Here is an 18,060-nt window from a genome sequence, read left to right on the forward strand (position 1 = left end):
GATGCCGGGGATTGAACCTGGGACCTTCTGCACGCCAAGCAGAGGCTCTACCCCTGAGCAACAGCCCCTCCCCAAATCCCCTGTGGATTTAGAAATTTTAGTCTGAGTGGTACTCTTTATTTTAGAACATGCATTCCTGGTCTGTTTTGTCCAACACTGGCTATACTATCATTCTTGACTATAAACAATAAAAACGATGGACACTAAAATACCAGTGCTGTCCAAAGCACTAATAATGAAAATATCTATATCCCAGTTTTCCATCTATTTTAGGAGGCTCAAACTGATTTCCAAAAACATGCCAATGCCAAATAGGTTCAGCAGAGCACACTTTAACCACATCAAACAATTAAAAAAAGCAAAAGAGCTGCTGCTTTGCATCTAATATTTACATGAGAAAAGTAGTGTTAGACACCTTCCTGTTTATTCATGCGCCTTTCCTCTCTCTGTTTTAACAGCAGAAAGCGTGGTGATAAGTCACTTTATGAGGAACTCAGACACTGGAAATTTTCTTGTGAGGAAGGAAGCTGCACATCTTACCTGTTTTTATGATGGATGTTGGTTCACCTCCCCCGAGGCTTGCTCTGCTAATGGAAGGGCTGCTGATGTCTGTCCAGTAAACCATTTTCTCCAAGCAGTCGTAGGCAACTCCAATGACAACTTTATCCTGGAAGTTAATTACAAATCTCAAAACAAATCAAACTCCTAATCCTAGAACTATATTATGTTTAGGGAAAATGAAAAAAGCCAAGTAGGGAAAATGAACAAAAAAGACCAAACATAACATTGCTACTAAGGGCCAAACTAGGCATAACCTTTTTAATGAGTTGGTTTTGGGCTCCCCTGATCCTCAGTCCCTTTTGGTCAGACTAGGGACTCATTCCCCAAGTGTCACAGAGCCCTCAGTTGGATCAGGACCATAGTGCCGGGGAGAAGGGGTTTCAGCCTCCTTCCCATATACCATTTTCCTTACCCATAATGGCTCCGGGGGAGTTATTTGCCCCATGGGGGTGCCTGCATGATGTGTTTTGCTTCCTGCTGCAGCCCACTCCTTGAAATGCTGCCCTTGGGGGATTGGAAACTCCCCAGAACAGCATTTAGGGGGCATTTTGGGCTGCAGCAGGAGTGAGATGAGAAAGTTGTGTTCTGTGGGCAGAATTCATTCCTTGAGGAGAAATGCTCCATTTGGTCCAAGCCAGAGTACCAATTTCAAGGCATCAGTAAAGATTTGCTGTTAAGATTAAAGGCAAGTTACAAGATGAAAAGAATGAGGGAGCCACTACTCAGGAAGAGGCTTCATCTGTCAATAAGAGAAAAAAGGTGGCTTGGTTCACTTACAACACCAAGCCATGACCACTGTCTACAGTCCACTGTTTGCAATCCTTGTTCACAGGGCAAACACAAACCAGTTTACAGGTTTTAATGCAGTGACAAACTACAGTTTGCCACAAAAGCAGAATTAGGAGGCCACACAGGAAGGAAGGAGAGAGGAAAGAAGGAACATGTGACCATGCAGCTTCAACACGGAGTTATATATCATTACATCTGAACCAAACTAGAATGTGGAGCAATATCTGCCCACAAAGTCCAGATAAGAAGAAATAAAGTAACTGAAGAGTGGAGGGAGACTGTCCAGAGTACAGGAATTGAACAACACTGATTATAAAATCTACATGAGGGAAATATCACTGAGAGGAAGATGAACAGGGAGCTTAGTGAAGGATGCTTAACAGCAATATAAAAGTTTATAGCCTTCTCATACGAGCAACTAGAACTGAGGCATTGTTTAAAGCACTGAGAGATTTATAGGGAATTTTAACATGCTTAGGAAGATAATAAAAATTAGCAAATATTTATTTATGATATGTCTGAAAAGCTATCCTGAAAGCAAGGAAGGGTTTTAAAATGTTACTCAACGTAAACATTATTTTCTCTGAAGCCCCTTTTACTGTAAATAAAGGTCTTCCAAGATTTCGAAATCCTTAGTAACCCCAAATTTAAAAGCCAATAAAAAGATTTCAGGGCCAGCAAATTTATAGGAAACAAGGTCCTGAAACATGATTATTTGCCATGTATTTCTTTCAGTGAAAAAGATTCCATGCTCATTAATGCAAGTTGCTGGTACATGTTCACTGTGTACTTACTGGCACATACAGCAAAGCTTTTGCATCTGATTTCTTCATAGCGTTCCCCTCTAGAGGGACATGGTCAATCTTTCCACTCTGTGCAATGAGCAAGTGTGTTCCAGGAGGCAGAGGAATTGCATCTGGTTTCACAGAGGGTCCAACTACAACAGGAGGCGCAACTGTACTCAGACCTTGTTGACAAACGACAGAAAACATATGAACTCAGATTGTGCAAACGCTGTTCAGCTATGTTGCAAATTGCATCTGCAAAGCAAGGTTGCTCTAAAATATATTGGAAGCAATTCAACTATAGTTAAGAACAAGGCACGCTGGTTTCAGCTGAAGAGATACTGCATTCCTAAACAGAGTTACAACCTTATAAGCACATTGAAGCCAATGGACATAGAAGTAGTTCTGCTTAGGACTGAACATAAGAAAGGCCCTGCTGGATCAGACCAAGGCCTATCAAGTCCAGCAGTCTGTTCACACAGTGGCCAACCAGGTGCTTCTAGGAAGCCACAAACAAGACAACTGCAGCAGCACCATCCTGCCCGTGTTCCACAGCACCCAATATAATAGGCATGCTCCTCTCATACTAGAGAGAATAGGTATGCAGCATGACCAGTATCCATTTTAACTAATAGCCATGAATACTCTTTTCCTCCATGAATATGTCCACTCCCCTCTTAAAGCCTTCCAAGTCTCCTGCAGTGAAATCAGATTTAAAAATGTACGCATTTAGTTGGCAGGAGAGATCTTTGCTGTATTCCTTTCCTGAACAGATAAAGCCATAGAAAGAACAATTTCCTCCTATTCACAATGGTCAGATACTCTACCAGATACTTATGCTACAGTACCTTCTAATACTGAACTTTGTGCCTATCAACAGGGCAGACACAGAGCTAAACCGCAGATGGGCAGGGATTTCTCCATTTTCAGAAGCAGTGGGGTAAGATTTTTTTTAAGATTTTGCACAAGGCTCTAGCAGCTGCTATTGAACTTGGCCAGTACTTTGGACATAGCTTAATAAACTGATTAACGTATCAGCATAAATTCAATGTGGGGCCCTCAGGGGAGCAGGGCTATATCATACCCCAACTACATCATAGGAAGTAACGAAAGGCTGAGGTGTGTGTGATGCCAACATGATTCACCTAATTTTGTTACTTAAAGCCCAGGATTTCAGTCAACCCACCCAACCCCATCTGATTCTCTAATTAGAAGCAGACTCTTCATGTCTGTGCTGGGAACCCTTCCTCTTTCCTCCCTGTCCTCCATTATCAAGCTGGCCTTTCTTCCCTTTTCTGTCTCTTCTCCGCATGATCGAGCATCCCCTGGGCCTTTCCAGTCCCAGGCACCTTCTTCCTCTGCTCCATCTTCCTTTATAGTACCTGTTCTGCCCCCCATTAAGCCTAACTCCACCAGTTCCTTCTCAGCAACCCTCTCGTTCACCAGCTCCTCCCTCACCATGTCCCAGCTGAGGTTGTTGGGGCCAGAGAGCCACTGTGGGGGGATCCAGCCCCACCTGGAGCCTGGTGGAGACCACAGAGCTGACAGGTGAATTCCTGGTGGCAGCAAGGTCAGCTGCAGCGTTATTGTGTTTACCACCAGGAGGGGTGGGGAGAGACCCAATGTCTCAATCTGGCCTCTTCATGGTGGTCTTCCCAGTGAGGTCACCTTGCCTGCCCTACTGACAGCCCTTCTACCAAGGCTCTCCTCCAAGCCAGGGAGCCACCTGGTAGGTGGGCCTGCTTGGTTCCAGTTCTTGTAGCCTGGGAATCAGTTTGGCTGTTCCTGGTGGGATGGCTGGCACCGGCCTGCCACATACACATGAAAACACAGAACTGGGCTGTATTGGGGGAGTATTTCCATAAACTAAGCCCCCTACTGAATCTAAGAACAACTGTTGCAGCAAGCAGCAATTTAGAGGCAACTTACATGGAGGTCGGATTCCTGGGCCAGTTCTGGTGCCATCAATCTCGTTACCATCTCTGTCTACACACCAGCAATATCCGCTGCTGGAGTGGCACTGAGTTGGCAAATAGTTCCCATAGACGTCACACTGAGGGATAAACTGGCCAACTGGCCTGGGTCCTCTTGGACCAAAAGTTAAAACCTGTTCCTGTTCATGCTGGCATTTTGTCTTCTCTAGTTCTGTAAACAAAACAAAAGGCGGAAAAAGTTGTGGATATTTTTATTCCATTTATTTTGCAGGCTAGCCCATGTGGTTTTTAACACTTTGTTCTGCTTTTATGCTGTTAGTGATACCTGTCTTTAGGAGGAATCTCTATTTTTAAAATTGCTCTCTGAAATATGTTGTTTCTGATCCCGTTTCAACAGTTTTTACCTGTTCAATTTTGTTCTTTAAATTCCATGCTGCTATTTTATGCCTTTAAAATTGTTGCTGTCTGCACCATTTAAATAGCGATATTTTCGGTTTTTCTAATGGAAACGCATGGAAATTTTTGTGAGCAGTGAAAAAAACTCTCCCACTAAATATTTTCTCTTTTTGAGTGAGAAAAACTTTCCTCCTACATCTCAGCTGGCAAAACTTAAAGATACATGTGCTATGGAAGCACAGGGTGCACCAGTTTGCAACTTTTTCTTAAATAATGGGTATGCTTGTAGTTTTTCTTATGGAATTTTTTAATATTTTTAAATTCCATAAATATGCCAAATACTATAGTTTTGTATGCTAAGTAAGTTAAAATTAATGCCTCGTATGTCATTAAATTAGTAAAAGTAGCTTTGGTTTGATAGGAAAGAAAGGTATTGCATATTTTGATTTCCCCCCAAAATTCCAGGTTTTTGTTTTCTAAACAGAAAAAACCCAGAAAAAAGGTTTTCCATGGCTTCAACATCTGTTGAAATTTTATTATCTCTACCCAGGAGGCAGAAATGCTTCCTATATTACATGAGGGACAACACCACAAATTGTGGCTTATGAATTCAGACAACACAACAAACCAGTTTCTACAAACAGTGGTTAGCTAACTGGCAGCAAACCAAAGTTTGAAATCCCACTCCTGTTGCTACAGAAGCAAGGGCAACAGACAGCAACATGGGCAGAGGGGGAGGCTCCCTGCCTCCCACACCTACCGCATACCTTTGATGCTATTTCAGCAGCACCCAAGGCATCTGGTGCGCTTTGGGTACTGTAACAATCAGGATGCTGGTCAAAGTAGGGTGGGGAAGAGAATAAAGGGAGAGAGGGAGGGAAACTCTTCCCTTTTTCTGTCTGTTGATCAGCAGGCTGCTGCCTCCAACCCTGGTCTCTGCATCCCTCATGGAATGGGAAAGAGAAGAAGAGTACTTCTTTGGCTCAGACACACATTCCAAGCCAGCAAACAATTTGGAGTTGTAATGGTTGCTGAGGCTTATATTCCAAAGTTGGTGGCCTCTTTAGTTACAACAGGCCTTTATAAATGGAGAAGCATTGCATTATTTTTTGGATATTCAGTAATAGTTCAAAGGCTTCCATGCAGGCTAGTATAATGAGGTGATGAAAAACTTTTTGATCCTACAGTTTAGCAAAGCTATAATGCATGGCCTAATATTGCTGCAAATACTTAGATCAGGGGTGTCAAACATAAGGCCCGTGGGGTCCAGCCCCTTGAGAGCTCTTATCCGGTCTGCAAGCCAGCTGCCACGCCCCACTCTCGATCTGGGCTGGTGAGACATGGCATTTATGTCATATCTGACCCTCGTAACAATTGAGTTTGACATCCCTGATTTAGATAGCAAACAGACGAGAGGCCATGTTGCAGAAATACAACTTTAAATAGCTCCATGCCACACCATATAGTGATTTTAAGCAGCTTGAATGCAATCATAAGATATATGGCAATTGATTTCTCTCTACGCTTGGATAATTCAGTATACCACAAGAAGTAATCTTTGCTTCTTAACTGGTGTTCCTTCATCATTTTTTTAAAAAAAACATCACCTACTAGACTGCTGTTCTTGTAATCGATTTACATTTGCTTCTGTCATTCAGCTCTGCCAATGCTATGAAGCATTTCCCATGTGAACTAGATTACGCACATTAACAATTCTGGCAAATTACTTTTAGTGGCTAAAGAACTCAGCCAGAGTGTCTGGAGTGGTTTCTGTTTGGTAAACACAGCCTATGGGAGATGAAGGGGTGACAGGGTTTGGAATCTGTTTCTTTTTGAACTGAAACAATGGAGCGTGAGGGAATAATGAAGTACAGACTTTCTTAATAGCTGTTGGAATGCCAGCGCTTACACCAGTAACTTTTTTGCTAAAATGCCTATGTGCGGAATGTATGTAAAATTCCAGGCAATTTCTACAACGGCTTCAAGAGGATTTGCTGAGTGCTGTATAAAATAAATTATTACTGGCTGTACAGAACCAAACATTCTGAACACCTCAGTTTACTACAGTTAAAATGGTAATGAAAACAACGATGGTGGTGGTGGGGAGAATGGGATCTAGGCTAAGGTTTTGTACTTCTGCTGTTACAAATATTTAGCCTCATGTGGCCAGAGGTACAAGTCTTTGCCATCTGGACAGACAAGAGCCAGAGGGGGCTCTTAGGCTATGTCCTGCAGCCTGTGCCAGGGATGGAGCTGACAGTGCATCGAGGACCAGCTCAGGAGTTTTGTTTATTTTACTTACTTTATTTGTAGCCTGCCTTTCTTGCTGAGACTCAAGGCAGATTACACAGTGAAAAACTATGTAAGCGAATAGCATGAGACATCCAACTAACAATGCAATAGGTCTAGGACAGGGGTCTCAAAACTGCGGCTCTAGAGCCGCATGTGGCTCTAGAGCCGCATGCGGCTCTTTGGCCCGTTGAGTGCGGCTCTCCGAACTTGGTTCGGAGCCCCTGCTCTTGTGTCCGCTCACACCGGCAGCCGGGCTGCGGAGCCGGCGCGCCTGAGAGAGAGAGAGCGGGCGCACTGTCTCTCCCCGCCCCGCTGTGGAGAATGGCCGGGTCCCCCTTTCCCTTGCCCTCAATGGTTGGGAGGCTAAAGCCTCCCCTCCCCTCTAGCCGCGCAATTGCTGGGCGGGCGGCTCAGCGGTTCCTGCCCCCCGCCTATCAGCTGTTGGGCGGGGCGGGCTTCCTTTGGTAGACCTGGCCTCCGGCTGAGTCCCATTGGGAGGCCAGGTCTACCCACTGGCTTTCTTGGAGGTAGACCTGGACTCCGAGGAGGGGAAAGTCCCCCTTCAGAGGCCAGGTCTACCAATTGGCTTCTATTGGCCTCGGGAGGCCAGGTCTACTGCCAAGAAAGCCAATGGGTAGACCTGGCCTCCCAATGGGACTCAGCAGGGGGCCAGGTCTACCAATAGGCTTATATGGCGGTAGACCAGGCCTCCAGACGAGGACTCCCGACGAGGAGGGGAAATGGCAGGGACTTATAATTTAATTTTTATCAATAAATAAGATCACTATTAAGTATGATATCAAGTTTTATTCAGTGTACCTACAGTTTAATTAAGACTTAAAACTTTAATTAAAGTTTATTAAGTTAATAAACAGTGTACCTACCTATATCGTTTAAGTTTAAAAAATTTGGCTCTCAAAAGAAATCTCAATTGTTGTACTGTTGATATTTGGCTCTTTTGACTAATGAGTTTGCCGACCCCTGGTCTAGGATCCCAAAAATTACAGGCGATGCAAAAAAAAAAATTTCAGAATTTTTTATGACATCGTATCATAAACAAGCAAAACAATCCAAAAGTAGAAACGAATACAGTAAGAACAAGTTAATATACAATAAATAGTGATATTGACTACAATCATTTTCCTTTTACAAAACTGCCCTCCCTTCCATTATACTATGGCCAATATATTATACTACAAAGTTGGAGTTGTGATGTATATTTTATTTGTATAAATTATATTTTTCTGTTTCTTTGTAAACTACTTTGCGTCCACAGTGGGGAGAAGAGTGGGGCAGAAATACTTGGATCCAAATATTTCCTTTTCTGTATAGAAGGTAACTTCTGTAACACTTCCATGCATGCTCAGGAGGGATATCCCCAATTTTATTGATTTCTTCTTGACTGTTAACCTCACTTGCCACAACCCACGTCACTCTAGTGGACTCCCTCAACCCTTGTAAGCAGCATGGGAGTGAAAAAGAAGCTGTAGCAGGAAGGGAGAACTGGCAACCTGTCTATAATGAACACACTTCACTCCGTTTGTTGGATCCAACCCTAACAATGCAGTCCTAAGCAGAATTACACCCTTCTAACCCCATGTTCTAACCCCAAGTCACATGTTCTCTCTCTCCTGAATTAAGCGCACCTCTCATCAGTAAATTGAGGGCATATGTTTTTGAGGAGCAATGTCTTGAGGATGATGATAATTATGTACTGCAGCAAAATGTGAAGACCCCAACCTGGATACACAGCCGATTTAAGCCTTAGTTCTACACATGGAAGGCACCTCCACATGTGGCTTCTTCTCTAGATCAGAACTAAGATATATCCTAATTGCACAGTCTTAATTCAAAATAACTAAGTAAAAACAACAGTGACCACACTAATAAAAAAATCTAATATAATTAGAAAAACAGACATCTCATCTAAAAACAAGTTCTCCCCATTCAGGAAACTGTATAAATAATTGGAAGAGACTTGCTCTTTTTCCTGATTTAATATAATAGAGTCTTGTAAACAGTATGGTACACTTTCCATAATTACTTTCATTTTATAAAGATACATGCACTAACAGGGCTAGCTTCAGGATTTGGGGGTACCTAGGCAAGTTCCTCTCCGCAAGTTCCTCTCCAGTGCAATTACCTACTAAGTGTGCTACTGTGTGTTTTCCTGCTTCATTTCATCTACTCCTTGCACAGACAGCAAGTGCACACCTCATCTATGTCTCTCGGATCAGTGAAGCAGGGCAAAGGGGAGCCAGAGAGTCACTGCTTTCAGCATCTCTCTGACCACGAAATGGAAGGCTGTCCTAAGGACTTCCTAGTAGAAGTGGAAGGACCAAGAGTCTTTAGCCTGTGGTGGGCGCCATCTGCAGATTCTGACACAGTGCGCTTACCTACCTCTTTGGACTTATTACACAAGGTTAGTTAGGTGAACTCTGAAAAGCAAGTCAAAACTGATAAGAGTTTTAAAATTTAAAAAGTCTTAAAGTGAAAGCCTTGATAGTGAGAGACAGAAAAAAGCAATTTCCTGCTTGACCAAATAATTCAGTTCAGACAATGAACACAGTTCACACCCAACACAGTTTAACTGTAATGCCTGCAAAACCCTTTATCAATCACTTCCCTCTAGTTAGACAGTTTTAAAATTCATTCTGAAAGTTTACCTCCTGACACACACTGGAAACCATCCCCACGATACCCTTCTTTACATTGACAGCTGAAGGACCCTGGAGTATTATAACAGAAAGCATCTGGGTGACAGCGGCTGTGCTGACATTCATCTGTATCTGAAAAGGAAAAGACCAAAATAAGCAATTTCACACTGTACATGCAAGCTAAACGGGGGGCGGGGAGTATACACTGCCAACCTTCAGGCCGAACTATATATGTGTGGAGATCCATGAACAGACATCCTGCAAGTTTTAAAAGGGTAAATAACAACCACGAAAGCCACAGTGCAGGAAGAGGATTAATTCTGTCCTCCCTCCAGTGACTTCCCAATGCAACCTGCACATCCAGAAGCTGCTACTGCCAGGAGAAAAATGCAGATACAGGGGTGGAAACTAGCCAAAGGGTTAAAACTATTGACTTTCCCGAACAAATTACCAAAAAAAACCTGACCAAATACTGACAAATAACTGACATTCACGTCAACGACTGCCAAAGTGAGTTGTACAGTCAAAGGGATCCAAACCAAATGATTACGCTTCATGTAACTGAACTACAAACGCCTCCAAGTACAAGATGGAAAGTAATGCAAAAAGGGATTACCCACCCACACAGGAGCGCCCATCTCCAGAGAAGCCAGGCTGGCATGTGCAGATGTAAGAAGAGCCACCAGTGTATATGCAGCGGGCACGCTGAGGGATATCACAAGTGTGTGTGCCTGTCACACAATGATTGACGACACGTTCAACAGCTGTAAGTTAGAAAGACATATCCAAATAATATTTTAAAAGTTAATCTTGTGTTCTTTCTTTAGTATTTTGCTCAAAGGGAATTTTTGAGACAACATTTTAAAAGAACCAATCAGGAAACATTTTCACTCAGTTTTTTCAATGCCTCCCTCCCTGGCTTATCATGTTCTTGTCTTCTCTGGCTGCCTTCCGTCAGCTAATAACCATCCTTCCTTCCCCAAAACTTTCTTTCTCTGCTTCTATCCATTGAGTGGTCCAGGTCCCTTCTTCACAGCTTGTTTTTTGAACTAACTAAATAACAATTCTCTTCCTACAGCAGAGGGCTTACCTATCTTCTTGATCCTCCAGCAACAGCTGCTGATCCTACAGTTGCTGAGAAACCTTTTATTTGAACCAAGGAAAGATATTGGTGGGTGAACTGGTGCTCCTAGGCACCATGTTGAGGAACGGTGGCCTAAAGGCTGCATTTTTTTAATGGTACATGGAATATTATATTCTTGTTAATGCCAAAAGAACAAATAGTTTCAAGTCCCAAGAAATATGGTACCCTTCAATATATAAAAATAGGTGAATGTGTCAGGTTTTATAAGTTATCTGTTTCCATTCTTATCTGCCTAAGTATTGCAACATCAACATTCAGGTACTTGATCTCCTAAGCAGCAAGGGATCTGAGCTCTGATGGCTTTGGATTACTTCAACCCAAATGGTGACATACAAAAAAGTTACACAAAAGGATCTTCAAAAAACACACTCATATTTCCAAGAAATGCTTAAGATGTTTAACTTCTGTAACATTAGCTGAAGAATAAGCTAACCAATTATGTTTATGCAGGGGAAAGGAAGGGGGGGGAAATCAGGAAATGCCTGACTAAATTCTTAAGCTCAAATTCCTACCAAACAGATGTTGAAACGCTCCAGTCTACGAAAGGAAATGTTTAATTCAATTATCTGGCAGATCCTATGGTTTTCTACAGTCCTGGGGCTTTTTCAGGTTTGTACAAAGATCTGTCTTGTCTATTCATGGCTCTGATCTCCAGATTTAAGTATCCACGGATACTTGTTGAGAATTAGATATACTGATGATTCATTCAAGAATGTTGTTTCTTGCCTGTCTACTACAATTTCATCATCCATTTGCTACTGTAAAGTTTCACCGCCTTGCAACAGATGGTTGACAGGTTCAGATTTTGGGTCAGTCAGTACTTGGAAATTTTTGTGAAGACTAGTTTATATGGGTTTAAAATGGATCCAACCCTGGTATAAAACTTCCACTGTTCATCAAATTAACTGTTATGCTAATGAAGTTTAGTTATATGTGTATGCTTCTTTTGAACCTTTGACTTTATTTGAAAAAATAGTCCTTTGCTTTTTAAACAGATTTTTGTTTAGAATTATTGTATGAGTGTTATATTAGTATATGACTACAAATACAAAATGCATGTTAAATTCACTCTGGAGCCTTTTAATAATTGAATTGTACGTTATAATTCAATTGTACATTTAGTAATTTATTCAGTTTGCAGATTCTGCTGAAGGCCAATACAATAGACCACAAATTATCTATTAAATAACTATTGTTAGATTTCCCTTTAGTGTTTTACCTGGGTTTTGGTGCAGCCCCTCCCTTTCTTTTTGCTAACTTAAGCCAGATGCCTATTTTGAATGGTAAATCAAAAGGTACAAAGGTCACACTGGTATCTCAAGCCCATAATGTGTGACCAACAATAATTCTTTAGGAAACCAAAGCATTTCCTTCATTAAATTAAGAACAGACTTGTAATTCTTGCTATTTGTCAAGAAAAATTAAGACTTTAAAAAACATAATTACTTTTTTTATCTGTATTTGTCTTCCAAAAGAAGTGAAGAAAAGATGAATAAAACCACCACTTTGGTAGTTTACTCAGAGGATCTTATTATCCCTAACACAATAAACAAAGTCTGGAAAGTAAACTCACCCACACATGTTCGTCCATCAGCTGAAAACTGATATCCTTCTAGACATTCGCATCGGAAAGTTCCTGGCTGATTATTACAGACTGCATTGCTGCCACACACTGTTGGCTGATCCAGGCATTCATCTATATCTACACAGAGAACCAATGTTATTTCAGCAGGATCACTTAAGCAGCTCTTAAAAATAGGAATGATATTTATTTATTTAAAACACTTCTGTGCTGCCTTTCCACCCAAATAGGGTCCCAAAGGTGCTGAACATCAACACATTTCCACATTAAAACAGCATGTAAAATAAAGTATATATAAAATAACATTTGATAAAAACATATAAACAGACAAAACACACATAACGCAACCAGGGAGGAGGGCTCATAAGAGTTACTGAAGGTATGCCAAACAACAAAAAGGTCTTCACCTTCTAGCAAAAGACACTGATAGAGGGAGACAGACGAATCTCCTGTGGACAGCGTTCCAAAGATTTTGTGCCAAGACCAAGAAGGCAGTCCTTAAAGTATGCTGTCTTCAAGTCTTAGAGGGCTGTAAAGGTCAACACGAGCACCCTGAGTTCAGTCTGGAAACAAATTGGGAGCCAGTGTAGATGGTACTAGACTAGACTATAGTCCTTATGACTCACTCCAATCAACATTCTGTCCACAACATTCTGTAACAACTGCAGCTTTTGGAAAGTCTTCAGTGGCAGCCCCACATACAGCGTATTGCAGTAATCTAATCTAGATGCCACTGTGCATGCTATAGTAACCTTTCTTGCCCAGGAAGGGCCATAGCTCGTTCATCAGATGAAGCTGGTAAAAGGCACCCCTGACTACTGCTACCACCTCTACTTCCAACAGGAAGCCCACGCCCACTTCCACCCCCACCCCCAAAACTACAAACCTGTTCCTTTACGGGTAGTGCAATCCCTTCTGGAACAGGAACCATTTCCTGTGTCAAACCTTCCCCCCACCAGTAACAGCTCCACCGCATTGGGATTAAACTGCAGTTTGTTAGCCCTTATCCATCCCAAAACTGCCTCCAGGCACCCGTTCACGGTTTCTACAGCCTCCCTGGGATCAGCTGTAAGAGCGAGATGGAGCTGAGAGAAAAATCTGTTGTTCAGTTTTCATCCAACTGAAGACACACCTAGGTTTTGCAGATCATAACAGATTATGACATCCTATGTGACTGTGGGATTGGAAGTCTCTGCCAAGTGGACCACAACTTTGCTATCATTTTGATACACAAACTTTGCTTTCATTTTGATACTGGTTCATTTGGATCTTGCCTTATTCCAAGAAGCTCAGAACTAGTCATAACGCACAGCAGGAGCAAGAGGAAGAGCTGCTCAACCCTTTCTTTGCTAGCCATTTTTATCCCTCAGAATTGTAGAACGAATCCTAAAGGCAAAAGCTTTAACGTTCTATCCCACAGCCTCCCAAAGCTGCTTTTAGGTTAATAAGAAAATATGGGTAAAGATTCATGTGACTGAACATCACATCTGGTTTTCTCTGAAAGATTAGTTTATTTTAGAGCTACCTGGTAAGTTTCATGGGAGAACAGAGATAGGATCTTGGATTTACCATATCCAAACCAATACCCTTGCCACTACAACACGGTGGTTTGTTGTGGCTTCATGTGCAGGATATGAGAGATTTGATCTGAACCACACCTCAGAACAAGCTCACACTTTACAATTACTGCATGGAGGCTATTTTAAATCACTCCACACAAAAGCTGTTACATGGTAAGCTGTTCATTGGTATGGCTTATTCATCTCAGTTGAAGGTGATTCTCTCCACAGCAAACTATATGTTCCCTGTGTTTGTAGTTATACAGTAGAAATAACTCAAAATATCATTTTTCTAAATTTATAGTGCAGACAGGCAATATGCAACACCAATAACTTATGTATTTTTTGTATCCTATCCCTTAGAAGCTCTTTGATCCATTGATCTTGAGCAGCATAGTTTTAAATCTAATTATTTGGGGGATATATGGACTGAAATAAATTTTGCCACTGCCAGTGCAGCCTTGGAATCCCTATCACTTAATTAAAAAGGCATTATATCTGATACAGAGGCATTAGATTTGTCTGTTAAAAGAGGAGACATATATCGTAATCTAAGATCCTCATAGAAAACGACATTCCAAGAACACACGAGCTAGTGAGTCGATGGAGCCGGAAGAACACGAACAAGTCCTTTTTAGGTATGGTAGGTTCAAAAATCTACTTTGCATAACCATAGAAGGGTTAGTGTTTAATCTAGCTAGAGAGATGAGGAGTTATCAAGAAATAGGTATAGTCAGGCAAATCACGTGGTGGTGGTACTCCAAAAACTGAGATGAACAAATGTGATGAGCACGAAAAGATGTGCTAACTCAGTCAACCTCTTTGATACACTTTATTAGAGCGAAAGCTTCGGTTTTTCCAAGACCTCTTATCCTATCCCACGAGATGCCCATCAATGACAGTTTCTCATCAAATATTTTTTGCCATGAGGATCTATATGAAACATGCTTCAGAAAGACTAGATATCCCTCAGTACTAAAAAACAGCTTAAGTTGTAGCTTAAAGGCAAACAACCATGCCTGAGCTTCAAGAGACATTTGGCCAAACTCGGAGAGAAAGGTAACACCAGCAACACACCGAGGGGCATTTAACAGCTTCCGAAAAACTGAAGCAATAGTCAATCTATGGACTCATTAACAGCAGTTATCCAGGCGGCAGTGCCAAAAAGAATAATTGGAATAATTTTTAAGTTAAAAACTTGAATGGACCCAGGAATATATTTTCCACTTTTTGTATAGAAGAAATTAACAATAGCTTCAACCCCAGGTTTAATTTTGTTGGATACAGCTTTTAGATTAGCATTCCAGTTTAGGTTATAAGAAAAAAGAATACCAAGCTAAACGAACTCCTTGACTTGATCAACATCAAAGCCTTCTAGTACCCAATGAAAGACAGTTTTCTCCTCTTAGAGAAGATCGTGATCTTTGATTTATGATGGTTTATTTTAAGATCTTCCCTAGAACAGTACTCAGAAAAAGTCTGTAGAGATCTTTTCAAACCAATTCTTTGCAGGACAAAATAGGAGATGCTATGGATATGGGACTTATGTCTTTGTGGGAATAGCCAGTGTACTATTTGGATATACATGTACAAAAGCAAGGTAGAATGATTATCTAATCAGAAAACAATCGGGAAGCTTCTTAGGGAAGCAGAGGCTAGGAGAATATAAATTCTCTGAGCTATAGGCTTAAATAGAGAAAATGCAGAAGGGGATACAGTATCCTAGAGCCTATTTCATTCACTCGTGATACTGTAAATCACTGGTTCCCAACCGGGGGTCCGTGGACCCCCAGGGGTCCGCAAGAACTAAATTAAGGTCCGCGAAACAAAGTTATAAACCCATAATAAAATGATATTTTCAATTAAAAGTTCTCTATTATAAAATATATATATTCAAATATTATTCTAAGTTTAATGTTTAACTAACAGTTATGATTAAAGTTTATTTTCAAATTCTCGGAATTTTTATTTTGAACCTTGGGGTCCCTGCACCGAACAAAAAAGTCCTAGTGGTCCCTGGTCAAAAAAAGGTTGGGAACCACTGCTGTAAATGGATAGATATCTGGTAAATTGTGCACAATCTTTCATAATGTTTAAAGGAGAAATAGCAGTATTTCGAACACATTGCTTCCTTAACAAAACATGTGTTTGCTTTGAAAAGAGTTGTTTACAGATTATTTTTAATGTGTTTCTTCACCTTTTTTAATATCACAGGAAAAGACTGAACAGTGTAATCATACAGCTTTTCTCATGAGGCAGCATTCAAGTACTGTCATCCATTTGGGTATGCTTTCTTTTACACATCGCATGAGGGAAAAATAGAATGTCACAAGAAGAAATTACCATGGCATATTTTAGTTAACCCTCAGCAAGGGCAATAATTAATAGCCAATTCTACAGAAATCACAATTTTTTTCCTACATAAAGATATTTTCATACCATAACATACACGGCCGTCTCCTCGGAAGCCGACTGAGCATTCACAGCTGTACTGACTGCCTGCTCCTGGGCGACAGGCTGCATTGGTGTCACAGCCGTGGGAGCCCGTGTAGCAAGGATTGCGGTTTATATCGGCTGAATCACCTGGCAAGAGGCCACAGAAGATATTAAAACAAGAATGTGTTAAATGAGCTCACTATTACTGCTGAGAGCCAGCATGGTGCAGCGGTTAGAAGCTGACAGATTTGGTGTGCTCATCAATAACTACAACAAATATTGTTTTAAAACTATCTCTGCTAGAAGGGACACAGGGCCGTGGGGATTATGCATGATAACTGAGCGGCCTCTAAGCAGTTAACAGAGAATGCTTAAAAAGTTAAAAATTCTATTGTCGTATTTTTAAGAAGTTTGTGCCTCTCATGGGTGTGATGAAATGACAAAGAATGTTAAGTGTATCCTGAAGATAAATGACTAGAGATCCCAAACCAGGATATCACAAGTTACAAGAAAAACAAACCCAATGATTTCTCTCGATTCATGTTAAAAATTGCATAATAAGAACATTTGCCAGAGGACACGTATCTCAGAAGGCATAACTGTTGACTAAGGATTTTGTCCACTATGAATATGCAACATTTGCAATATCCATGACTGTGCTCTCTCATACAAGTCAATAGTAAATAAACAGGCTACTAGCCAATTTTAAAGGAAATTAAAACAAGAATGAACACACTGAACGTACCAATGACAGGACCAATTGAATTGCTCATTGCGTATCGCAAAATTTGTTCATCTCTGTTATACAAGACAAAGACACTATCCACTGATAACTGCTGTGTGGCTGAAACAGAATGATGAGAGTCATCATAAATGCACTCATCAAATGTGATCGTCTGTCGCCATTGGTAAGGAACTGTGTAACTTGGCGAGACCCCATCTCTTTCTGGTTCTGTCACAGTGTACTCTCTGGTAGATGATGATGTGATAACTGAAACAAAAAATCATAATAATACTATAAAGGAAACTAAGAACAATAAAAAGGGAATGCGTTTAGTATTCTGCAATTACATATAAAGTGGAGTATTAAAATATTACAGACAAATAATTTGGCTGGTTACTATATTGTTTTAAATAAGGACAGAAATTTAATTTGAGATTGACAACTTAAGCTACCTCCTACAACAGCAGCTACCTATCTTTGGTTTATCTGTGGTTCCAATTATAAGAGACCTGGTCAAGTCTGTAGTACCTAAACAGCTAACATTTTATTTTAAGAACACAGGCTTCCTAGTCTGTAGTCCATTCAGCACATACAGAAATAGACTGAACAACAAAAAGAGCAGCTGTTTGAATTTTTAAAAGACTCACCCCAGTGGAATTTCTCGTAAATAAATGATCCCTAGTGCTTCCACAAGGTTTTATGAGAGAGAAATCCATAGTCCCTGTTGGGACCATGGCTTACACAATCACACAAAAATCTAAGTTCTTTTTCTACCACTGTACATTTCATCCATCCATCTGAACAGATTTGTTAGATGGCTGTCTCTTAGAGGTCTTTGGTGGAATGGCCAAGAAGGCCAAAGCGTTCACACCTGGTACTAAATCTGAGTGCAACATGATATGGTTATTAAGGAGAGAGAAAAGTCGCATGGAAACTTCTCTGGTAATGAGATGTTCTTGTAATGTACCTCCACGTGGTCAGATTTTTCTTTCAATATGACATAAGGAAAGCTAATTTTGCTTGAGAATTGTGTAAGAGGGCTGTCTGGCACTGACGCCCAAAGGGAAAGCCTGACAAAGATTTTTGGTTTGGGTGTGAGAAGGGAGGGGGTTTGTTCCTCACTCACATTTTACCCCTCTCCATCAGAGGAAGTGGTTATCTCTCCCTCCCTTCCGCCACCCTGCAGGGGCTTCTGGTGGGG

General features: G+C 41.1%; 1 protein-coding gene across 1 annotated transcript in view; it reads right to left on the reverse strand.

Moving 5' to 3' along the window:
• Positions 1 to 18,060, reverse strand: part of NID1 (nidogen 1) — a 64,442-nt gene that overhangs the window by 19,985 nt on the left and 26,397 nt on the right. Inside the window, exons 8-15 of the mRNA XM_056853332.1 lie at positions 16,881 to 17,126; positions 16,139 to 16,282; positions 12,132 to 12,260; positions 10,035 to 10,178; positions 9,424 to 9,546; positions 4,065 to 4,280; positions 2,145 to 2,317; positions 541 to 667 (exon numbers count right to left, since the gene is read on the reverse strand). Of these exons, the coding sequence (XP_056709310.1) occupies positions 541 to 667; positions 2,145 to 2,317; positions 4,065 to 4,280; positions 9,424 to 9,546; positions 10,035 to 10,178; positions 12,132 to 12,260; positions 16,139 to 16,282; positions 16,881 to 17,126 (1,302 nt within the window). The remainder of the gene's footprint in view (positions 1 to 540; positions 668 to 2,144; positions 2,318 to 4,064; positions 4,281 to 9,423; positions 9,547 to 10,034; positions 10,179 to 12,131; positions 12,261 to 16,138; positions 16,283 to 16,880; positions 17,127 to 18,060) is intronic.

This window comes from Euleptes europaea, chromosome 7 (genome assembly GCF_029931775.1).
Source record: "Euleptes europaea isolate rEulEur1 chromosome 7, rEulEur1.hap1, whole genome shotgun sequence".
NCBI lineage: Eukaryota > Metazoa > Chordata > Lepidosauria > Squamata > Sphaerodactylidae > Euleptes > Euleptes europaea.